At 43.1% G+C, this 24,838-nt stretch overlaps 1 protein-coding gene across 3 annotated transcripts in view; it reads right to left on the bottom strand.

Moving 5' to 3' along the window:
• CNN1 (calponin 1) overlaps positions 1 to 24,838 on the bottom strand; it is a 75,052-nt gene that overhangs the window by 6,087 nt on the left and 44,127 nt on the right. For 2 of the 3 annotated variants that reach the window (XM_066616975.1, XM_066616977.1), the window contains 5 exons: positions 7,753 to 7,874; positions 4,943 to 5,009; positions 4,086 to 4,223; positions 2,614 to 2,724; positions 1,069 to 1,215 (listed from right to left, as the gene is read on the bottom strand). In XM_066616975.1, coding sequence (XP_066473072.1) covers positions 1,069 to 1,215; positions 2,614 to 2,724; positions 4,086 to 4,223; positions 4,943 to 5,009; positions 7,753 to 7,874 — 585 coding nt within the window. Of the gene's footprint in view, positions 1 to 1,068; positions 1,216 to 2,613; positions 2,725 to 4,085; positions 4,224 to 4,942; positions 5,010 to 7,752; positions 7,875 to 23,972; positions 24,116 to 24,838 lie in introns of those variants that run through there. The other variant, XM_066616976.1, reaches the window with a different exon arrangement.

The following is a 24,838-nucleotide window of genomic DNA, read 5'->3' as shown; positions in this document are numbered from 1 at the left end:
GCCCAAAAAGGGAGCTGAAGCCTCTTCTGCAGAGCCTGCCCCCTTCCTGGGCCTGATCCCCCCTTCCCCCTGCTACCCAGTGTGAAATTCACCCAGCTTGGCGGTGCAGCTTGTTCACTGGCAGAGTCCACCAGCAGGACTGGCCTTAACACTGTCAAAACATACTTTATGGCACATTTGGAACAGCATTTAGGCCAGTCCTGCTGGCCAAGGTTGGCTTAGGATTGTTATGTTTCTGGTGCGTTTAAAATGCATTGAGTTACTAGAATGAAAATGGCTTTTGTCTTGCCTGGTCCTGCCTTGTTTCTGGGCAGGAAATAATCTTTCCAAGCACCTTGAAGCCTCTTTAGGAATCCAAGGACTCTCTCACTATCTCTGTCTCCAGTCTATAGACTCTCTAGAATCAAAGCACATTTGGAATTTTCTGCCCCCTGTGGAGATTTACTTCTGTAAACCCCTGAAACCTTCATCTTTGTGTGTTTTGACTACAATCTGATTGACGAGACCCAAGTCTGTTATAAGGAAATATGTATTTTATCTAAATTCTGAGTATTGTACAAATGCACAGTAATCTTAAAAATGATTCACAAGGCATTAGATCCACTGGAATGCCTTGTTCATGTCAAGGAGACTGCAGGCCCCCATCTTAGCCCACAGCTGTTTCCATAAACATGCTTTTCTAAACAACTCTGCTACTTGCATTGCATCTCTGGAATACCTTAAGAAGTACTTCATTAATTTTTCCATGGGAACTATATTGCAGTAAAAAGAACCAGTCTGAGAGTACTTTGCTACACAAACTAAGGATAGGTAGATTATGTTGATGGATAGGTTTCTGGTGCTCCATTTCAAGATGGGGAGCAAAATGGAGTGAAAGAAAGCGCCTTTTTCAAAGTCACCCAGAAGTGTTTGGGCCAAAGCAGGAGAATCGGCTCAACCATGCATAATACCTAAATGTGATATTTGGCCTGTCTCTTATGGATCATTCCAGTTATTGTTCATTTTATCTTAGTGTTAGTTGAAGTATCCATCTGAGAGATGCATCTTCCCCCTCCCCCCATATCTTACCTGGCTGGCCCCCTTGTTTGTTCCCATCTGTAGACTGATTGTGGCTTGATCTAGAGGCTGGTCTGTGCCCAACTTGGGATCATAGAGGTGCCGGCGTGTGCCATATGCTGTCATGCCCTGCTGGCTGGCAAACTTGTTGGTGCCCATCTGAGAAGAACACAGTGTTGTGTTAGACTGGTGGTTCCTTCTTTGCCAAGTCTCCCGTTGGAAATCATTCAGCTACCCACCAATGGAAAGCCCTTGCTGCACCCAGACACCATCATTCTGCATACTGTTTGTTAGAAATTTCAGTAGGGTTTGTGTAGGAAGACCTGGCAGCTACAGGTGTTCCAGATTTGTTTCTCTCCTTTCATTCTTGCAGATTAGGTTTGGGACCCTCTGACTGAATTCAGATCAGAAGGTTGTAGAAGCTGACAGAAAAACACTAATTCTATGTGTGATTTCCTTGCCCTCTGCTGCTTTAGTTCCATACTCTGTTCTGTTTTGGCTAATTGTCCTTATTGCAATCCCTCTGCCCCTCTTTTTTTAACAAACTCTTTTTACATTTTAACTCTTTACCTGCAAGTTGGTTGAACTTAGTCAGCACCTTGCCTCAATCCTCCTTGACTGCATAGTATTTGTTAGATTTTTTGGGAATTCTCAAGACCTTCCTCCCACATTTACATGGAGAAGGGGTTCCCACCATCTGATTTTGTCCTTGTGAATCTGCCAATTTTGGCCCTGGCATGGGGCAGATCAGGGGAAAGGAAGGGCATTGGCATCAGGTCTCACCACATTCCCAGATTGCCACATGATTACAAAAGACTTTTAAATGTACCTGTAGCATAAAGTAGGAGGTAGATTATTAAATAGTGAATTTTATAGTGAGATTATGCCAAAATACATCATTTAACCTCTAAAATGTCATACCCCACAGGACTTTACGGGGGGGGGGGGGGTAGCTGATCTTTTTTGCAATTTGTCTAAATGCTTCAGGCAGCTGTAGTGTTACCCGGCATCTGTAGGTGGCAGCGTGGTTCTCAAAGCCTCCACAAGGAGAGAATTTAAAAATGAAATCCTTTTGTAATGTTCCTGAGGACCAGACTAGACTTCTTTAAGTGTTTATTTTTAAGTAGTAAATGTGGAAGGTCCCAATTTGGACTGGATCATGATGCGAGTGTATATGTATAGAGGAAATATTTTGCGCCACTACGCATTCTCAATATGAATTAGAGCTCCTGTGGCTATTGTTTGTGGCATCAATGTATGCAGGATAGTTGCTTTCCATTTGGTTTCCCCACTACTGCAATCTGCTATTTCCCACTGGTTAGGGCCACATCAGACCTTCAAACAGGATTGACAGGAATGTATAAGCATCTCCAAATGATAACTTGGGCATTAAGAATTATGGTCCAGCAATCCTCTTCAGACTTATAAAGTATCCTGAGGTGCTCTTCAGAAACCATCTGGCACAGCTATTTGTGGCTGCAAAATGCCTTCAGGAGAATGCCTCAGGGAGAATCCACAGAGAAACAGTACTGAGAGGAATATTCTAAAACAACAGACCTGCAGCCCAATTATGTTCCGTCCTTCTTTCAGCTTTTCAGGCAGGAATTTTCGCTGCTGTTTTTCTGCATATTTCACCCCCACGTTCACTTTGTTGCCTTTTGTCTTGGCCTGTCCAAAGGGAAGAAGCTGAAATCGTCTCCAGGAAGGCTACTGAATTTTTGTTCTTGTCCTGAACTAACCCTAGAGTGGGAAATGGTTGACCCCCCTCTCATTTGGTGTATCATGAATATGAGGGAGCAGGGGCAACCCACCCATGAGGCTGGTTGAAGTAGGCTGATGGAGTCAGTAAGCTGGAAGGGGGTACCCGCACACACACATCACCTCTCTGGCCTCCCCCCCCCCTTCTTACACAGTTTCCAGCATATAGAAAATGAATAGGGAGGGCTCCTCCAGCACTAATCCCACCTCTTGTAAAGAGGCCAGTGGAGAGAATGCTGGAAGTGGATACTTCTGCTTCCAGGATTCTCCTGGCCAAGCTGTTTTTCAAAAAAAACAGCAGTGGAGCAAGAGGATGAAGTTGGTAAGGTTTGCATTGGGTCAGGGTGTGTGTGGGTGCTGGCAGGGGTAGGGCTGGAATGAATTTGGGTGGTAGACTCACTTGGTCTGCCCCTGCAAGGAAGCTTGATCAGTCTTCCACTGAGGTAAACATTACTGTCTGCCCAAAGGTGAATGGAATCTTGTCTTGCATTCAGACTAAGAGCAGAAGAAAGTTTGCCTATTGTAACCTATGGGTTTTATTGACCTGCATTTGGAATGCAGTGAGACAAGGAATTCTGTGCTTAACTATTTTGAGAATGGCTTTCTTAAGAGATGTCTTTGATCCTGGAATCTCTGTCTATTAATTCAAAGTGTGTGGAAATAAGCTGTGGTTACAAAGTGGTGAAGGAAATACATCTGCATGTGCTCAGACGTGTCTTATAGTTCACATATTCTGGAGCTGAATCCTAGCAGAAATTAATCCTTAGTAGTTGGAATGGCTTCCCCCTGCTTTCATCTGTTAGAGGGGAACGTAAAGATTGCCCTTGGGGAGAAGGAAATGCACATTAGGGAAACATAACAAGCACAGCTGGCACAATAGAAACATCTGGAATTCTAGCAATTGGCACATTAGACATGATGCTTCTACCATAGGGAGAATGTCAGCTTGGTGTGTGCTACTATTCCACCCTACTGGGTTGGAGCTGATATATTGTAGTCAGTAAATATGAGCTGTGAGTCAAGATGAAATTCAAATAATTCCTAATTCACAAGCTCTTACTGTCTTGGCTTCAGCTCTGTTAATTGTAATATGGGAATAATAATGCTAGCTGATGCTACAGGGCTGTTGTAAATATGAATGAGGTCATGAAAGTGAAGTACTTTGATCAGATTATGGTATGATATTAATGCTAACTACTTGAGGATGATGATATATAACTATTATCTCTACTTCCTGACAAACCAGGCAGTGAGGATCTTGCACTACTTACCATGCTAGCCAAAGCGATCAGGGTGGATTGGACCTGGGTGTGGTTTGTGTTCTCAAAGAGGTCATTGGCTTCAAAGATGTCATGGGGCTTCACACCATATTTTGTGATGGCCTTAATGAAATTGCCAATATTCTCCAGCTGCAAAACAAGAGATCAGTGAAGCATCTGGTGGACCTTGGCTGAGCTTGCCTCCCTTTTGCTTGTTTGCAGTGCTTAAGGGATGAGTTCCTTCTGCAACAATTCCCTTGGCAACTGAACTAAAAATATAAATGAAGCAACTATCCCACTGGTTCCTGTCCACCACTGCCATCCTTATGGCTTTGCTATTTTCTCAATTTTCTTGCTTAAGAAGCAAAACAAAACACTTATTTGACTGGTGGCACCTTACTGTGCATTTCCAGTGCTGGAGCATTTATACAACATTTACAAAACAACAAAATCAAACAAGCCTGTTGAAGAATAGGGTTGTCCTTGGCTGCCCCAGTGCTCTACTATTTTATGAACCTTTATTATTCATTTTTGGAGGCTGTTCTGGAATGGGCATTCAGTTAGGATTAACAGGGAAAGAGTTCACAGCTTTCCTTCCCTCTTGTGTGTCCTCCCTCAAGTTTTCCCCACGTGTGCGTGGGGGCATAATACTTGGCGAAGCTCCTGAGGTCAGCTCTGTGCATGTGCAGATCTCCACCACATCTATCTGCACAGATGACCACTCAAAGGACTATGGTTGCAGGTAAGCAACCTGACCTTCTCAGTCAGTTAATTCTCTTCTGTGCCCCTTCCCCTTTCACAGGAAGGATTTCAAGAGGCTAACTTAAGAGAGAGACCCCGGTTGGTAGTGGAGGACAGGGGATGTTTACCTGGTGCCAGTTCTGTGTTGACTCGTTCACCTTTCTCACGGATCCAGGTTGAAGTTTGTTGATGAGGCTGAAACAACATAAATGGGGGAAGGAAGTTGAACTCTTATGATCTCATGTGGTATTCTGCAGTCATACTTTTCCTACATAAAAGATCAGCTTCCCAGTCCATGTTCATGAATGAAAATAGTTGCATTGAACTTTAAGTGTTGGTACACACACTTTTCCCCATTCAGAGGTAATCTTGTGTGTGTATGGAATTATTCAGATATAATCAAATAAGAACAGGACAATCAATGGACAGCTGTGCTGTACTTTTGACAACTTTAAGGGAATCTGTTTCCAATCATGATCAAGCCATATAAAGGATGAATAAAATATTGAAGATAAATACTAATTGTGGTAAGGGTCTGAAAGCAATGCAGGACAAACAACTAGATATAGATAAGTAAGTAGGGAAGCAGGAGTAATCTATCCAGCATAAAGCCAGAAGAATAATCCAACTTTTGTGGGGAATACCGGACAGAGCTGAAGAGAAGTAAATGCTTTTCTTTTCAAGTGCATATACAATTATCTTTTGTTTATGTTAGCATATGCTTTTCAATTTAAAACCAGATACCCTTGAGTTAAATGTCTTTATATAATACGGTATTGGTCAAGCTACAGTACATGCTGATGGCTGGTTGGTTTGTATTTTTTTAACAGACTAGCAAATTTTCTAGGAAAAAACCAAAGGATGCATAGCATTTCTGTTTACTACTGGATTTTTCTTTTTGTGTCACCAACTGAAGGGAAGCCAGTTAACTGATTTTTGTTGTAAGGAGAAAACAATAGACTTGATTATTGGTGGGATTTCAATTTTTTAAATGACTATTTTTTTCCAAGAATCAAGCTATTTTGTAGAAATACAAACTTCTTTTTCTTTTCTTTTTCTTTTTTTGCTTCTAATGCTTGGGGGTAGTTTGTAAGAAAAAGCTTGGATAGATATTGTTTTGATTTCTTAATTTTAAGAGGTGTTTTGATTCAGGATTAATGGGAGAATTTGGGGGGTGGTCATTTTTAGGAGGTATTGCAATTACTTTGGAAATGATTCCTAGGATAAGCTAATTTTAACTGAGGATTTCTATTATATGTGTAGGCTTGTGTATAAAAAATAGTGGTTGTATTTCTACGCGTTCTTGTGCTTGATTCCCCCCCCCCCCCAATATTCAAAATAATACAATAACGCAATGAAAGGAGAGGCAGTAATGAGTCTGCCTTGCTGCCAATTGGCTGAGATGGCATTATAAGACTGCCAAATGACTGGAAAAGAAAGAACTGGTCTAGTTGTGTTTTGATCTCTGGACTACTTGCCAGAACTTTTTATATAAATACCAGCATTTGGGACTGCCTGTTAGATTATTTGGAGAAAATCAGGAGGAGTTTTTATGTGAAAATAATGACTTTTAAGCAGAGAATTCTTAGAGTGAGGATTTAACTATTCTTTGCAATGTACAATTTAGGATAGGACTAGCTCAGAACATTTTGAGACAGAAAAAACATGGTATCTATCCATATGCTAGGTATGATGGGACAGCATCCATTGGGATGCCATTGTCATCCTTTGCAAGATGACTTGGGTGGATTATGTTCTACAAGTCAGATCTCTTTGGCTTCCTTACTCTGCCGCCCTTCACTGAGGGCCAAAAATCTCCTTAGGTCATCTGCTTCAGTATACATTGTTCAATGGTTTAGGGTTGTCTCCTCCAGTCCCCTATCCTAAACAATCCCTGATGGATGCCTGACCATTCTTTTTCTGACAGAGTCCCCACTCCTGCAGTTCCATTGCTGAAGATCCGTGTCTGGAGGTTTAGGGAGATATTTCGAACCTAGACTTAGTTAATGAAAGTTAACTAAGTTAATGAAAGAGAATTATGCCCGTTTGTCCCATTTAATTTATATTTATTTTACGTAACTTTGAAAATGACTTCATTTAGCTGGGCTTTGTCCAAAAGTTTCAAACTACTTATACTGTAATCTCTTCAGGTACCAAATGCCTGTCTCTGGCAATACTCTTCAAACTTGGGATTAGAGTCTCTTGGCTTTATGGTGGGCAGTAAACTTAAATAAAATAGTTTACCCTCAATGGATGTCTGTCTTCTGCTTGCCTTGAGTAATTAGGAGAAAGGAATATGTGATAACTACCCCTAAGAATGGAGAAAAATCTCAGTTCATTTTAGGGGGGGAGGGGGATGTTAAGTGAGTTGCTTGTGGTTTGAAAGAGGGGTTGTTCTTGGTGCCACGTACATTCATTCAGTCTTCACCTCTGTTACACATTCTGTATTGTTTCAGAAACTCGCTTTACCAGATGCAACAATGAAACAAGACATGTTTGTATATACATGTCCATGCATGTATTCAGCATGGAAAATGATGGTTGCTGCTCAAACCCCTTTGAATGTTCTTGTAAGACCTATTGTCTGCCTTCAGTCACAGACCTTTTCCTTATACATTGGTACACATGGGCTGCTTCATATAACTGACTTGGTCTACAGGTCTTCAGCCATTGTGCTAGACTTGTGCCTCGGACATTTGGTTAAGAGTGAAGCACACTGTCCTCTGCTATCTGAACTCTCTTCTTTCTTTCTGTAGTGTTCACCCCATTGCAGCTGTTAGCACAGCAAGTCATAGAAGAGAGAAGGCAGTGGGGTTTAGTGGACTGTGACCTTGCAATACCCTCTTCAGAAAACCCCCCACCTTTGCAGGTTATCAAACATCAGTGCCTAGTTGTTTGCCCACCCTTTTTTATGGAACAAACCATTCTAGCTCCTTACTCGCAGAGGATGACTCCATCTTTTAGACTTTCCATGAAACTTTCTCCAATGCGCTTCCCTGTTACCTCTTCAATCCATTGCCGCAGTTCATGTTCTCGTTGGGGATCATATTTCTGAGCTAGCTGCGGAGAGAAGCAGAGAGTTCTCTGTTGGTTCAGAATTAAACTGTTCAGACAGTTACATAATAGCATTTTAGATCATAAGAGAGCACTTATGGTCAAAGCCTGCTCATGTTAATCACCAGGGCAATTCAAAATATTTGCACAATAACAAATCAATATTCCTAAGTATGCAGATGATACAACAATGCAAATTAATTCTGAACCAGCAATTATACAGGTCCTAACCCTCTTCACTCACCCCTGGCATGCCAATGAATTGGCTTCAGATGTTATGTGATGATGGCTTCAGTCCTATACACACCTATTATTGAGACCCATTGTCGATTAGATTAAAATAGTTGTACTTATTTAAGAGGTTATGCCAAGAGAGAGTGTGTGGTATATGAGTAACAGACTGGTATGAGGTGGAGCTGAGTTAGATTATAACCATACAGTACTATGAATTTTAAACACTTTTTGGGGGGAGGGCAGTGAACAAATAGCTGTAGAAATTATTCATAATATTGGATGCCTTCATGCTCTTTGGAATGTATAAATCTTACGGAAATATGAACTGTGGTGCAAGGAGTCCTAAGCATGGGATAGGAAACTACTGTGGTTATGTGACTAGCCTGTAGTTTCCAGTCTCAGAAAGCTATACCTAGGACTACATGCACTACAGGTTACTAGCGTTTAAGCAACATCTTCACTTCTTATCACTGCATCAGCTGCTATCTTTTCTGCCTTTGGGGGAGAAGCTGGCTTGCTGCACTGAATTTGCCTTACTCAAGAGAAAATGTGCATTACATTACAGCCATGATTAAGTAACCGAAGGTGACCGAGAGGTGAGACCACACATCCTATATTGCCAAGGGCCCAATCCTGTGCATGCTTATCTCTGAGTGAACATACATTTAGCTAGGCTGTCCTATTAAACATTTTAAAGTGTTTTTTTGTTTAAATGGACTGTTACTAATACACTCTGTCTGAAGGTAGTGGAGGACAGAATAAATTCTCAGCATACAGCAGCAAGCCAACAGGACTGTACAGTACTGCAGTGTGTTAACGATGTGGGATATATTCACTAACACTTGGTGTGTGGCTGTTACAGGTACACAAGTAGACATATTTTCATCTGCAATATTGGAGTATGTGTCAATGCTTTTGGAAGTTGGTTTAAACTGCAGGGATTGATGTGCCATTACTGTTTTGGGTTTTTAACGTACCACTGGGAAAAGCAACCTTGGCACTAGTTTGCATCTTTATTTGGAAATGTGCTTGCAAACCAAGACCTGGCTCTCCTTCTAAGGGCTTTTTTCAGCCCCCAAAACAGCTAGGGTCCTAGATTCTACTGGCCTCCTGGGAATATGGTTGCCTAAGTGACAGGAGAAAGCTTTGAGTTGTTTATGATCCAGTGGCTTGTTAAAAATTCATGATGATATCCTTGCTTTCTGAAAGGTTCACACTGTGTGGTCTGCCAGCCAGAAAGGGATGAGTGATAAAGACTCATCTGCACAGTGTTGCACAGATAGTGACAATAATTCTTGTCCCTGTCCATTGTGGCTTTGCAAAATGAACTTTCCCCAACTGGAAGAAAGCGGCAAGTTCTATTCTGTTTTTATACTTGCAACCATTGCACAGACAAAATCCATGCTGACTGCTTTCTTTGAGCCCCCCTTTTTTCTGGCTAAATAAGGATTCACATATAAGAGAAATGGAATGGCATTAATTTGCTACATAACAAAAAATAATGCAAATAATTAGAGCCACCTAATAAGAAAAGAAACTGACATTGGGACAATTAAGAGAGCATGGTGAAGAAAGTCCCAACCACAACAGGCACACAAAATGGGAAGGACCTGCAAAAGGATGCTCTTAATTGAAGTTCCCCTAGGATCTTTGAACAGGACTGACATCTGAGTAAACATTATAGAAGGATCTTGGCTGTGGGGAACTTCTTCAACTCTATGCCTTCTCCATCTACTTTTTCCTTGGACCCTCTTCCTCAACCTGTTGTTTACTCTCCCTCATTTTTTGGCTACCCTGTCTTTCAGACAGACTCCCTATCATTTTTGCATCTTCCCCTCCCAAGTTCATATAATTTCTTGCATCCTTGGGCCCTACATTTGTCTATAGCCGCCTCTCCATCATCCGTTCCTGTTCTGTCTACATGGGACATTGTTAAATGTTGCTGCTATGGTTCAGCTAGAAGTTGTGGTAGGCATTTATTGGCTAGTCCCTAACATCATGGCAAGGCAAGGTGCAAGTCTTGCACCTGCTTTGAATATGCTTTTGAATATTCAGCTTCTCCTTTCTCATCTCCTTTGTTTTTCCCTTCAGAGACTGCACATTTTTTCTTCTGTTCAAGTACATATAATCACAAGTGTGTGGTAACATAAAGAGACAATTAAGAGGCTAAACTCATCCCTTCCACTGTGTGTATTTGGGAGGGGATAGTGCTTGATGTTGCTAGATTGGAACCCAGTGCTAGCATGAGATTGCTGGGGGCCCTGGGACAAGCCCCTGAACTGGGTGCCTCCTGATGGTTGATTGGATGCCACAACTGCCTCAGGTACAGCTGGGCCCTTGGATGGCTGTGGACTCTCAGCCAATGACCCACCTGGCAGACCCATGATGCCTCCCCTGCTGGAGCCAGATCTACACATACAGCAGGGGGAGGCAGTAGAATGGTATGTCACACTTTCCATTGCAGGTGGAGAAGTGACATCGTAGAATACTCCCCTATGTGAGTAGTGAGCAGACTATGTGGAACATGCTCTGTGTTATAATGTTCTTTACTGCAGAAAGGTGTTTGTGTGTTCTGTTTAAGAACATAAGAAGAGCCCCGCTGGATCAGGCCAAAGGCCCATCTAGTCTAGCTTCCTGTATCTCACAGTGGCCCACCAAATGCCCCAGGGAGCACACGAGGCAACAGGTACAACCTGTGTCCTGGTGCCCCCCCCCCCTGCATCTGGCAATCAGAGGCAGCTTGCCTCTAAAACCAAGAGCTTGCACATACCTACTCTGACTTGTAACCCATAATGAACTTCTCCAGAAATTTGTCCAATCTCCTTTTAAAGGCATCCAGGCAAGATGCCATAACTACTTCTTGTGGCAGAGAGTTCCACAAACGAATTACACGCTGGGTAAAGAAATATTCTGTCTGTATGTATGTTTTTACATAGAGAAACATTTAGAAATGGCACCCCCTATCCTGAAGGCTACAGTCCTGTCACCACAGGATTCTACCCAGTGGAGACCAGCTTTGTAACGAGATGTCATACCTTCTGCTACCTCCTGCTCCTGTGAGGACATTTGTGCAGGAAAGTTGCAATGAACAAACTACACAAGTTCTGCTGAATGGATGTTTGTCCTGAGGACTTAAAAACAACAAAAAACCCAGTAAAGCTGCTGCAGAAAACTCTAATCCACATGGGAGAGGAGCACCATAAGCACTTATTCATTGCCCTGCAGTCCACAATTTTTGAATCAAAATCAACCTCACTGAGCAGTTTTTTATTCCACAGGGGAAATTATATGAGTATCTGTATCTTTTCCTTGTGGAACCAAAAATAGCTCAGAGACGTTGATTTTGATTTGAAAAATTGTATGTCACAGAGAAAGAGATAAGCACCCCCGTTCCCCATGTGAATATCCACCTAGGCCGTAGCTTCCTACACCTGCTTGGGATTTAAAAAAGAAAAAAAAAACCTTGACTGAAAACATCCACATGGCTGAGTATCTTGTGAAGTTTGATCCAAAGATCTGGCCTGTGACTTCTGGAATCAAGCAGTGCAATAGCATTATTTGCAGGATTCCCTTTAAGGTTTTGATCTGAGAAATCTGAACTTCTCAGTCCTATAATGGCTTATCTGGTGGGCAAATCCTGGTGCAGTAGCTCCCAGCTTGTAGCATTGGCAGACTCTAATAGAATTATGTTCTGGTGGCTCTTGACTTTAGCAGGGATTGTTGCAGACTTTCCTTCTGGCTGTAAGGGCTCTCCCAACCTGCTGTTCCTCAGCTGTCTCACCTGCAAGAATCTCACACATAAGCTACCAGTATGATTTTTGCACTGTATCCAAAGTGGAGGAAGCAGTACTTTGCACAAGGAACTGCAGGGATTTTGCACAACAATCTGACCTTTGGACAGTGCTATAGCTGCAGTGCTAAGCTCCCAGTCTGCCACTTGAAGTAAGGATTGGCAAAATTCTCCTATATTCCGTTAATTGAATGCCAGGCTGTCAGGAAATCCTCCATTTGGAAGGGACCTTAAAGATTATTTGGGTGACGGTCTTTTGGAGACAGACTTGGTCGATACAAGCTTTGCTATGACATGCAGTGTTTAGTTTTTTTAAACTGTTTTTGGCATCTTCAGTTTTGGCATCTCGGGAGAGGCAGAAACAGCGTGAGGACACATGAAACAACCAGTTATCTCTAGCCAAGCAGATCTGGGCCTGGTCACTACTGGATGGATGAATGGCCCCATGTGTGCTTCCTTGATTCTATGATAAAAGTGGAATATGAGGTAATAAAAAAGAGGACTGTACATTACTGGCTCTAAAACATATAGCAGAAAGTGGGCCAATAAGCAGGGCTACCCAGAGGATTTATGGGACCTTGGGAAGGTGCAATGTTGGGGGTCGTCTATAAGGATCCATGCATTTGTATACAAACCTGGGGGACCGCATGTGAGAAATCTTGCATGCAGTGTCATCTTGGCCTCAGACCAACTGCTCATGCCCATAGCAATGCTCTTGGGGTGGCAAGACCTTATGCAAAACATGGAGCTTTTGAGATGTCTCCTCCACAAGACATAATGGACTAGGCTGCACTGAGTGGACAAAATGCAAGACAATGAAAGACAGGAGATTCAAGACCTATGAGGTGGGGGCCCTGAAATATACTGATATACTGTTGGGCAGACTTCAACTAGCTTTTGATATTAAGTTCCCAGTATGCCTCGATTATATAATAGTTATGGGAAAATTTTCTGATGAACACTTGTAGGAACTAAAGGAAGCTGCACCAGATTAATCAGAAGTTGAATGAACAAAATTATCTGTAAAGGTGCAACTTTACCTGTGAAGAGGTTAATTACCTAGGCTGTATAAGTTCCAAACAAGGGATTGGGACAGATCCTGACAAAATGGAAGCTGTCTGATTTTAGCCAACACTATATTCCAGCACCAATAAATATGAAGTTTCGGTTTGTGATCTAGCATTGTATTACAGGGGATGTATTGCTAATCTTGTGGAAGTTACCCTGTCATTGCATGGAAAGGGGGCAAACATTCCAGTGGACCGCAGCCTGCCAAGATGCATTCCTGGAGCTAAAGCGGAGACTCACATTTGCACCAATACTGGCTTACCCAGATCTACAGCTAACATGTATTTTGGATAGATTACCAGAGACTAGCTAGCAGGCCGTGAGAAAAGGGGAAACTCTTGGCTGTGATGACACTTACTAGGCATTTTTGACATTTTGTCCTGGGCAAAAAGTTCTTGCTCAGGACAGGTCACAATTCATTAATTTCACAAACCACAGGAGCTGTTGGCATGCTGTCTTATACACCCAGGAGGAGGCAGCGGCAACAGCGGTGGTGGTGTGTGTCCATTAGGCTTTTCTTTTTTACAGGGAGGGTTCAAAGCTAGCACGATTGTGGATCTGCTTGGATCACTCCTATATGAGGCTGCAAGACAAGTTGATAATCTACTTGTAGGTCTGATGTCTGAACAAACCAGCACCGAAAGCGAAGCTGGAGGTTCAAAACAAATAATAAAGATGCCAAAACAAAAGAGCACTATAACCTGCATGTGATTTCTCAGGCATACCAAGTGGGGGAGCAGGTCACAATTCTGGACCATGGGAAGATGAAAGTTCTAAGTGCTAACCTGCAACAGAAGTACACAGCTTTGTACAGGATGACTAGCAGATTGGTGCCTATCTTAAGTGGGAATACCTTTGTCCTGCACTGTAATGAGCTTAAACTGTACTTGGTTCCTAATCCTATTAAACAGCAGATGAACATATGAGCACAAAAACAAGTGGGCCAGAGAAATTCTGTTCACCAATAAGACCAGTCCCCAGCTGGAAAGAGTTTTTGTACCTAAGAAGAGGAAATTTTGCAGATAATACTGATTTAGAAGTGTGACCTTAAGACCTTGCAGAATCAAGTCAAACAGGGCTACTTGTTCCAGTGATGGAAGATGTTGCCACATCCTGAGTGGTAAAGTTCATGCAGGAGAATACATATTTGGACCAGGTTTCTCAAGGCCTGTCATGAATAAGTACATGTTAGGCCTAGGTTAGCATGTGAAGCCGGAACCAAACTAAGACAGGTAACGGAGAAGTTGCTAACAGTTCCCAGCTGCAAGAATGTGAGTAAATAAACAAAAGGATTGTTGTCTCTCCTTTGCTGGCCAGAAAAGACAGATAACAGGAATTACAACCCATTGGAATGTTTAGCACCTTAGTAGACAGAGAGGCACCTGATCAAGTGTGATGGAATGCAGCTATGGATCTCCAGTTGGGAGGGGTAAAGAACTATGAGGGGTTAGCAACCAGGCCAACTTTGAGAAGGTTCTGTCCTCAAGAGTTCTGATTGGACAGTTTAAATAGTATGAAGTCACCTCAGTACTATTAGCATAAGAAGGATAATAATGAGTGCCCAGGGGGCGCGAGTTGTTCCTTCTTGGACATAGTTTTTGGGTGCAACATCCTGCACGCTTGAGAGCTCCATTGTCCATCATGGGCACCTGGCCTCATAGGTAGCCCTGGAGCTAAAAGATCTACAAGAGTAACTGACCCGGGTGAGAGATAGGGATTAATAGAGATAGCCAGCTAGCTTTATTATTTTATTGCTGATATGTTTCTTAGATGTCATGCCTCTAGCATTTGCTGCCTTACTGTAGAGTGTGTAACCTTATGTACTTAATAAACTAAAATCTCTTTTACTAAGTTGTTTCATTGTCTGTTGGGGACAAAGGTTCAGAATCCTGCCTAGCCGTTCAGCAAGCTACCAAGTGCTCATTGAGGTCTAGTAACTTGAGGGCTTAAGCTTTAATTGGAGAAAGAGCTCAGGGCCTGCAAGGGATAGAATTAAGAGAAAGAGATGGGCTTCCTGTATCTTTTCCCCTATAGGGAAGAGTATATTCTAGGAGAGTGATTTGGAGAGGACAAAATGTGAAAAGATAAAACGGCCCTCCCCTGTGATTGGTCTGCAGAAACTGACAAACTCCCATTGCTGCTTTTCAGTATAGACCATGTCTCGTTATCTGTTAGGGTTCTGTTCCAGAACCCCTAGTAAATGAAAAAAAAATCAGTGGATATAAAAACAGTGGAAAAATAGATTTAAAGACCCACTTTAAGGTTTCTTGTCTCTCCATTGCTCCTAATAAGGTCATGTCTTGACATTCACAGGGGTTTGATTCTGGGACTCCCTGCTGATACTATAAAATGTGTTAAATAAAAGCAATTTTTGAAAAATTAAAAAGTGTGTCCCTTTTTTATTGTTGTAAAGAGGCAGTCAGCAATAGAAATGCAAAGGAGTCTTTGCCTGGCTCAGTTGAAGAATGGAATGATCACTTGCATGACTCTCTCTACAACAGTAAAAAAAGCAGTTTTTTAAACTGTGATTTTAAGGAGATGCATTTTCCCCTTCTCCAGGGATCAGCACATTCCTTCTCAATTGCAATGGCCGTTCGTGTTGAGTCAAATCCGTGTATAAAAAAATCAGTGTATAACAAGATTGGACCGTATAGAAGAATGTAAAAAATGGAAGTTGCAATCACAACAAAACCAGAACTTTCTCATTTTACAAGCTGCAGGGAGCCCTGTAGAGTGCTCTACAGGGCTCCCCCCCCACACACACACACACACACCCCGGACCCTGGCAGCACCTGAGTTTAAAAAGAGCCCCCTTCCCCCATAGTGGTGTGATCCTGGGGATCATGTTGCTGCTTTCCCCCTGCCCCTGTGCCTTAAAGGGAAAAGGGCAGTGTTACACAGACTGGTGGGTCATGACCCACCAGTTTGAGGACTGTGGATCCATTGCAATGAATGCTGGTGTGCATTTCCTGGATCATGTATGCAGAATCAGCCATTGAGGGAGTACAGGTAGTTTTGTCATTTGGAGTGACTACCATAATTCTGTGGATGGAGAAAAAAGGGCAAATCAGGGATTATTACAGTGTTGGGACAAAACTGAAGTAAAGCTGACACTCTGGTAAAAGAATCAAATGTGATTAGTTAAAAGGTAAGCATGAATGTGCTCTGAGACACAAAGAAGGGAAAGACTTTTGAGGTCATGCAGTGAGTCAGAGGAAGAACTAGGAAGAGAGATCAGGGTAGGAATGTCAGCACAAATCTCCTGGCACCACATCCAGAAAGGAATTTGCTGTCTCCTAGCCATACCTTCAGCCCTGTCCCCAGGCTGTGCTGCTTAGAGGCCTGCACTCCAAGCAGAAGAAGGAGCCTTTGCATGTCCACAACCTGCTAGCAAAGTGCTCTTTTCCATCCCAAGTGAAAGACTGGGATGGAGCTGCCTGAGATGGGTCTCAGATGTGCTCTGATCGCAGTCCTCCCTCATGCTGCTGCTTCTCTCCATTCTTGGTGCTTGATAGCCCTGGCTGCGATTGAGAGTATGAATTCCTGGGGCGCTCTCTCTCTGAATGTGAATGTGAGGCAGTTTCATACTTTCAGCTAATGCCAGGAAGCTGTGCCAACCCAAACAGGCTGTGTCCCCTCTAGGAGGAATTCACCAAACTTGGGAGAAAAATGGGGGATGTGTCTATCCCGCAAAGATTTATCCTTCTGCTGGGATGTTTCAAAGCTTATGACGTGCAGGGCTTAAGAGGCCGGGCTGGTTGCTGGAGGAAAAATTAGTGATAAGCCCACAGTTAAGATTCCTAGGGTTTGTTTTTTTGGTTTCTTTGTTTTGGTGTCCCTGGAAGGGAGGTCTGAGCCTTACTGACTTGTAACTTGAGAACAGTTTGCTGATTGCCACATTTGCAACCAGCATTGAAAACAGTGCAAAGAAGGGCAGTTTTTCCAGCACTGATACCCCTTAATTAAGACATTTGAATGCTTTGCTTGGCACTTTTAACTAGCACATTCCACTTTCTAGAAAGGCTTTCACTGCTGTACGCAGCTTTAAAAATCCTTCAGCTAGCTGTATGCCAGGTATCCTGACTGGTCTGGTCAGCCACTTGTCTGGTCAGCCACTTGTGCTCACTGGCATAAGCAGTTGGGATTGTTTGGTCAGTGGTCACATTTCTGATTGTAATACTCTGCCGGGTTGTATTGCACAGGTTGATCGGTGGCAAGCATAGGAGTAGCATCAGGGTGAGCCAGATCAGGCACAGATTGAAGGTCTGTGCCCTTCAGAGGACCCACCCAGATGGGCCAACTCCAGATCCCTCAGTGCTCGTGGCAGCAATAGTGTCCTCATCACTATCAGAGGTAGGGGGGATGTCATCAGACGGCCCATTGCAGGAGTTTGCTGAAGGGTCCCAGCTCATACAGAGATCTGTGTCTGTGGAGGGGTATTGGAATAACTGGCCTTTCAATCCTTTCAGTTTGGTGGCTCCATGACAACACTGCAATTGCGACAGATCAGAAATAAAGACAAATAAAATACTGTTCATGAGCAAAAAACTTATTTTTTGTACTTGAAGATATGAACTACCTTGAGTTGTGAGCAGCCTAAATACCAACTGAAAGCTAATGGAATGAACTGGTTACATGCTTCATTTGAGGAGATTATCTGTTGCTTCTCAATGGGAGAAGTTGAGGCAGATGTGCCATGCTTTGGCTCAGTCAAATAGCCAACAGCTGCCTACATCTGGGTTAATCCACCTGTTCTTAGTACTGAGAGGAGAATTATGAAAGTCAGCCAAAAAGGCAAATATCCCAATGGGGCTTTTGTCTTCCCTAATAGCATGGTTGGCTTTTTGGTCTCTGGAACCTAATGAATTGCATTACTTTTGCTTCTGTTCTCTGGTCCTGGTTCTCTGCTATCTGCATTTTTGGGGCTGGTGTGTGGAGTCATATTTGAATAATCTCCTGAGTTGTGATGAGGAAAGTGGCAGATTCTGGAGCTCTGGAGAAACTGAAGACACAGGCCTTTGTTTATGGGCTGCCTGTTGCACTTTCATCTTTGCCTCTGTTTTGGGATGGCTAATTGGTTCAGGGGGTAAAGATTCTTGTCTGCATCTAATGCTGCATTTGAAACTGATTCTTTAGTGCAAGTGAATCTTTACATTTACTGTCCTTGTCCTTACATTTACTATACTGTTCTTAAAAGCAAGCTACTTTGTGCGGAGAACGTACCTAGAACTCTCATATAAAATAAGGATCTATTTAATGAGAAATCTATTTAATGAAAAGAATACGATTTAATGAAGACCTTGTACTGTAATCATAGGCACAGGATTATGGCATGGGGATAGCGGTTTATGCAGCATGGCTGATTGGTAGATATTGGAAAGCCACAGGAGGCTCACCGAGGCACTTAGTGTACATAATGGTACAAAGTTTGCGTTTTCAGAATCCAGAAATCCTGATCAGAAATTTCTGGCTTCTGACTTAACAGTTCCAAGGCACAGCATGGGTGCAAATTGTCAAAAGCCCTATGCAGGCATGCATTGTTGTTCTCTGTACATTTGAGGTTGGGGGAGAGAATCATGATTGCAGTTGCAAATCTTGCCCCTTCCCTATGCCCAGTGTTCATATCTATAGTGGAACTAGCATAGGGACTCTGTCATGTAGGTGCAGTTCATATGGTATCTACAAGGCAAGCATGAATCAGATCTATGTGCATTGAAGCCTGCATATATGCAAACATTCAACTGTACACATGGGCGCAGGGCACCTCCCTGTACAATCGCACTCCCTGCTTCCCCTCCCCACTAGTGCACATGGAGAGAAGAATGCCATTGAACTGTTGACAGAGCTGGAGTCTCTTCCAGCCTATATTCATCACAGACAAAGGCATGGTCCAAAGAGAGAGTCCAAGAACAAAGGTACAGAGGATTTTAAAAATACATAAAACTACCAGGAGGGACTGAAAGACACAACTTCCTCTGTCCTCTAAAGGTGTGCCTATAAACTGAACACATTAAATATCCAGAAATCATTCCCCCAACATGGTTCTAACAGGAGATATTTTGTTAGAATACCTCTGGGGCTCTGGTTACTGGGCTCTGAAGTGTATAGACAAGTAAGTAAGTAAGTAAGTAAGTAAGTAAATGGGGCTCCCCTAGCCAGGTCCAGAGCTATCAAGAAGACTTTTAAAGTGAATGAACCAACCAACAAATGCTTGGTTTATATAACTAGATCCTAACCATTCAGACCTGGCAGTGACAGTGCTTCAAAGGGGAAATCTGCATGAAGGAAGATACTGATGCTAATTGAATCCAAATTCACATTCACCACCATCTCTGGGCCTTTCTTGTGTCACCTGCAAGAATATGGATGCTATTCTCTTTTCCCATTTAGTTATTACTGAATCATAACTAAAGCTGCAATCCTATACACACTTTCCAGAGAATAAGTCCCATTGAACTTCTGAACAAACATGCATAGGATTGTGCTGTTTAGTTAGTTTTGAAAAATGCTCTTAAATGTATTTATACTAACATTGTACTCTTTCCTCTATGGAGATCAGAGTATGGCATGTCCCTGTTTTATCTTCACAACAGCCCTGTGAGATATATTTGACTGAGAGGCTGGCTGCCTCAAGGTAACCTTGTGAACTTTGTGGTTGAGTGAACTCGAATCACCTCGGCTAGCCTGAATCTAGTACTCTCCCACTACACCACCATCGGCTCTCTAAAGGCTGCAGAATACTTACAAAAATGCTTTATTTTAATGGTTAAGCAAAAGTCATATGCCTAAAACTAATAAAAAATGAAAGAGATTGATTGATTTGTGGCTGTCATGATGATGGCTCTATGTTCAAGAAATGCAGGCAAAGACTTCTGCAGACTGGAGCCTCTTTTCTGTGGCTTCAGTTTATATGGTAATCTGAAGCAATCACATAATGTTTAATGGGAAGCTGCTCTCACCAGGATTCACTATCATAGACTGTTCTGTCTTTGCTCTCAACCTAACAAGAGGAATCATAATGGGATCAGGATGTTCCACATCAGAATTGCAATAGAAGCGATTGCATATTACTGGTAGCTGTTGTTTGTCGTGCTGCTAATGGCACACTTGTCCTAATAAAATTGTTTTCCAAGTCACCCAGGGTAGTCATCACACCACCCAAGTCTTTGTGAAATCTCTTCTATTGTGTTGAGGAGTTTTACTCTGCAACCAGTAGGTGACCTTTTGTCTGATTCATCAGGTCTGTTCTTATGGTCATGCAAGTTTGGGGGTTACACTGAAATCTTTTTTTTTTTTAATCATATTGATTCATTCTCAGTTTATGGGTACAGAGAGCACATCGCTTACAAATGAGGATATTTTTCATTACTTCAGATGGACATAATCCTAGAAAACAGCATATTCTTCCCACATTTACAGTAATTCCCACTTACATGGCATTGGACAGTGAGCATTTTCCAAAATGCAGATATATAAGAGTTTTCAATTGGAACTACTAAACATGCTGGCACATGTAACTAAGTTTGCTCTTTCTCTCTCTCTCTCTCTTTCCCCCCCACTTATGAATGGTACATCTCATTCTGTATGAGCTGTTCTGTGCATCTCAAGGGCCTGCAAACAATAGCACCAGTACAAGCTGATATATGGCTGATCATATCCATATTTGTTGGTGTTAAGATGCCAATATAGCCTGTATGTCTATGATACTAGCCAACTGTCTCATTGGAGGAAGGCTCTGCGGTGCTGAAAATGCCTGCTCTGGAACAGCTAAGCCTGAAAGAGCCTTGTTTTCTGACCCTGGATTTAACTGTCCTACAAGGATATATCCTAATGTTGTCCTACCAATTGCCTGGAAAACTGTGGCCACATCTTAGTGTAGGGAGCTATTGAGGAATAGTAGGAGCGAGGTTGTACCCTCAGGAAGGTTCATTTCCCCCGCTAACTGGGTAAGAGGCACTTTTTCAATTGGGTGCTCTTCTTTTTAGCAGGGGGAGAGTAACTGGCCCACCTCACCCCAGCAGTGCCTTTTCTAGTGGCTGTCTGCTGGTGTTCTTTTGCATCTTTTTAGATTGTGAGCCCTTTTGGGACAGGGAGCCATTAGATAATTGATTTTTCTCTGTAAACCGCTTTGTGAACTTTTTGTTGAAAAGCGGTATATAAATACTGTTGTTAATAATAATAATAATAATAATAATAATAATAATAATAATAATTTCCCTGTAGCCATCCCCATCATTGCCTTATATTTTGAAGGCCGGGAAGGGGTGTCTAATGCCAGAGGCAGGTCAGTGCTTGCATTTGTGTATGGTGGTGGTGGTCTCTCACCTAGGGTCTCTCACTGCAAACACCCTGTTTCCTGCCAGATGCACACTCTGCCAAATCATGCCTTATATAGAACCAGCCTACAAAGAAACCCTAAAACTGACCATATATGGCGAGCCTGTTGCTGCCCAGGCTCCAGCAGCAGAGTGGGAAGCTCTGGCCAGGACGGTAGCTGAAGAATGCAGCTGTGGAGGGGGAGGGATGAAACTGGCCCTTCGCTGGAGCCAGCACTCTGGAGAACCCAAGGAGAGGCAGGTTGCAAGGAGAGAAAGCAACAAGGGAAGACGATCTGCATTTCCTTATTAATCAGGCCAATCCCAGACATTTTGCCATCCCCAAGTGATAGTGTCACATGATCCATAGGACTGAGCCTCAAGGTCTCAGGGTCTACAGAGGACTTTAGGGCACAATTCTTGGACCATGTAAAGCTTGAGTGTTGTGCCTAGCACCTTCTCAACCTTGTAATGGATCTTAGAACACACCCCTTGGCTCACACGTTGGTATATACTGCATATGCATTCAGTCTGGCTCTGAGACTAGTGAACCTCAACATGATAAGGAAGAAGGTTAAAATTGAAGGAGCAACAAGAGATCAGTCCCCACACACACACACACACCCCACACCCATACTGAAGCTGTAGGGTGTTCAAGGGCCAGTGGGTGTCTAAGGGCCAGTGGGAAGTAGAATGTGCTTGCCTACAGGCAGCGCATAGTGCAATATCCTGTTAATTATGTCTTCCAGCCTGTCCTGTCACTGGGCTGCCTATGTGAGGGGGGTGGGTGGGACCAGATCAAGGCATTTTGTTGCCTGAGATGGAAAATCCAAGTTGCAGCCCCTTCCCATAGGTTAACCTCGCACACAATACACTGAGAAGTTCTTCTGTACAAGTCTGTACACTTCTGCAGACTTAGGTGGGGAAAATTCCCATTAGATTGGGTTCCATGTGCGATTATCTGCCTCCCAGTCTGCCACATCTAATGGCAATCCTATGCATGGGCCTATGCACCATGGACCCCCTTTTCATGTCAAAAGGTCAGGGATGGTATGTTGTGGATCCTAGGCCCTTCCCCAGATTGTTGAACCAAATTAAGCACTTTTTGACAATCTGCTGCTCAATTCAATATATGTCAGCATAGCTTAGGAGACCTGGAAAGTCTGATGAACATGATGCCCTCACTAGAAGAGAATCCCCCTTCTGCATTAACTGCATGAATAGCTTGACCCAGGCCCAGAGCCAGAAATGTTGTGAGGGGTGGAGACGGGGCATCAACATAAATCAAAGTATAACAGCAAAGTTCTCACTTTCATCCCAGTGTTAATACTCAGGACTGCAATCTTATACTCATGTATTTTAGATTACTGGGTCCTCCAAGGGCTAAACTGGGAGGAAAAAGGAAAAGTATTCTACCAAAGACAGGTACCAGAAAATAGGAACTGTCCTTGGTAAGGAGAATAGATGCTCTTATAAGTTCTGCCAGTATGGCTGCTGTGAGAGGCCCTGTCAGGAATGCTTGAGGTTAGGGCAGGGAGTTTAGACTGGGCGGATGTTCCACTGGATGCCTTATAACTCTGTGGGATAGTTAAAATCTACATTAGCCAGAATGTTCATTCATATTGCAAATGCCTGTTTCCACAGGAGCAACTGTTAGACCTTAATATAACCATATAGATAGAGAGATTCAATGACAAAATCTCACATGTGAAAACGTCCTTTAATTAAAAGCTCTTTTTATCACAGTATCAAGTCTATATACTTGATACTGATGTAAAATGGGAATAATAGTAATGTGTCTCCTAAGGATAAAATATCATCCAAGATGGTTAAGCACACTGATTGTCACCATTTCTTTCCCATTACCCCGCTGGTTCTTTGAGAGACGGTATAGTGCTAAGCCTAAGAATGTGAGCAGGTTCAAATCTTGATCCAAATCTGACTTCAGCAACAACCACTGTAGGAAGCAACCATTCTCCCAGCCTCAGCCTACCCATCTGCAATAAGGGGATATGATATTGGTCTACCTTGCAGGACTGTTGTAAGGATTACTGAATCTAAGACAGTATATACAAAGCAACACTTGACATGTGTCCCTTAAATGGAATGCATTGTTCTTTGCCTGGATTCTTCATACTGGCAGTGATTGGCTGTTGGACTTCTGTGATATGTCCCCTCCCCAGTCCCACTGCCCACCTTCTTTGGTATCCACCCTACCCTTTTCAAGTTAATGGCAGTGTCCCTGAGTTGATCATTTAAAGATACTTAGTGTCTATAATTAAATTAAATGCCAAGCATTGTGCCAGAGCTTTAAAGAGAGTCCATTTGGCAAAAGAGTGAAATTGAATCAAACGGAAAAACCCAGAAACAGATACAAAAAAGAGCTTCCATAATAAAAATGACTTGCTGCTTGTTTTAACTTGTCCATCCCAGAATTCACCCCTGTCTATTTCCTGAAGTGTCAAATGGTGCTCGTCATTGCCTGTTCCTGGTCTTCCAACTTGGACCCTGTTCTTTTTGGACTCCTTCTGCCAATGAATTGGTGCCCTGAAGCCTAAGAATTTGATGCCTGCAGAGGTCCTGACACCATCAATGTGTATTACAACCTATCCAAACCCCATCCATTAGCTTAAGAAGCACCAGCCCATGGACGTGGCTCCCAGTGATAAAAACTCCAGGCACCATTGCTACTCTTACCTTGCTCTTGACTTCAGCTGACATGCCATAGGCTGGGCCCCTGTTGAAGTGAGTCGCAGACATACTGTGCACGTGTGATGTTGCTGCCCTATGCAGTGCAGTGTGCCTCCCTCGGTGCACTTCGGGTCTGTCTCTCCACTGCTTTCCCTGCAACTTTTAAAAACTCTTTCCTCTCAGGCTCTCCCCCTCCTTGTAGCTGAGGGGGAGTCCTTCCATTGGCCAGACAGTGTGGCCAATCGCCACCTGCCAGGGATGCTGATGTCAGCCTGTTGGTATTAAGAAATGATGGTGTCATTTTTTCCACCTTGGGGGGCTTGGGGGGCATCCAGTTCTGCTGCTGACTTGATTCCCTGATGGATATCCTAAATATTTACAGAAGCTGAACAAGTCCTCACCCCTGAGCATGTGAGAAGTGGGGAAGTGTTGATGGGTCTGAGTGGGAGAGCACCCCCTGTCCGTGGTTCTCTTTCCCCATTAGTCCTGCTGCCTCCTCCTGCCTTTCCTGCTCCTTTCTTAGGCTTTTGTATGATTCCCTTCTCCTTTGCAACTCTGTCCTGCCCCTCCCTCTCTCCCTTCGAGCATCTGTCCCAAGAAAAGCCTCTGCGCCACTCACTTTCTTTTTCATGCCTCAAACTTCAAAAAGAACAAGCTAGAAAAACAGAGTCCAGTCATCCAGAGGGCAACACTTAGCTATTTGGCCAGGCCTCCCTGACCCTTTCTTCACCAGTTCCCTTTGCCTTGTCATCTTTTTTGGCTTTTTGGCCTTGTGTGTTGTCTTGGCAACAGGCATTGCACCTTTTCTTTTCTTGCAGAGAACTTTTGCAGACCATCGGCCTGAGAAAAAGTCTAAATTTTTGCCAGTTCTC

The sequence above is a fragment of the Tiliqua scincoides genome, chromosome 2, assembly GCF_035046505.1.
Source record: "Tiliqua scincoides isolate rTilSci1 chromosome 2, rTilSci1.hap2, whole genome shotgun sequence".
Classification (NCBI taxonomy): domain Eukaryota; kingdom Metazoa; phylum Chordata; class Lepidosauria; order Squamata; family Scincidae; genus Tiliqua; species Tiliqua scincoides.
The sequence above is the reverse complement of the archived record's forward strand: the minus strand, read 5'-3'. Positions and strand labels throughout refer to the sequence as shown.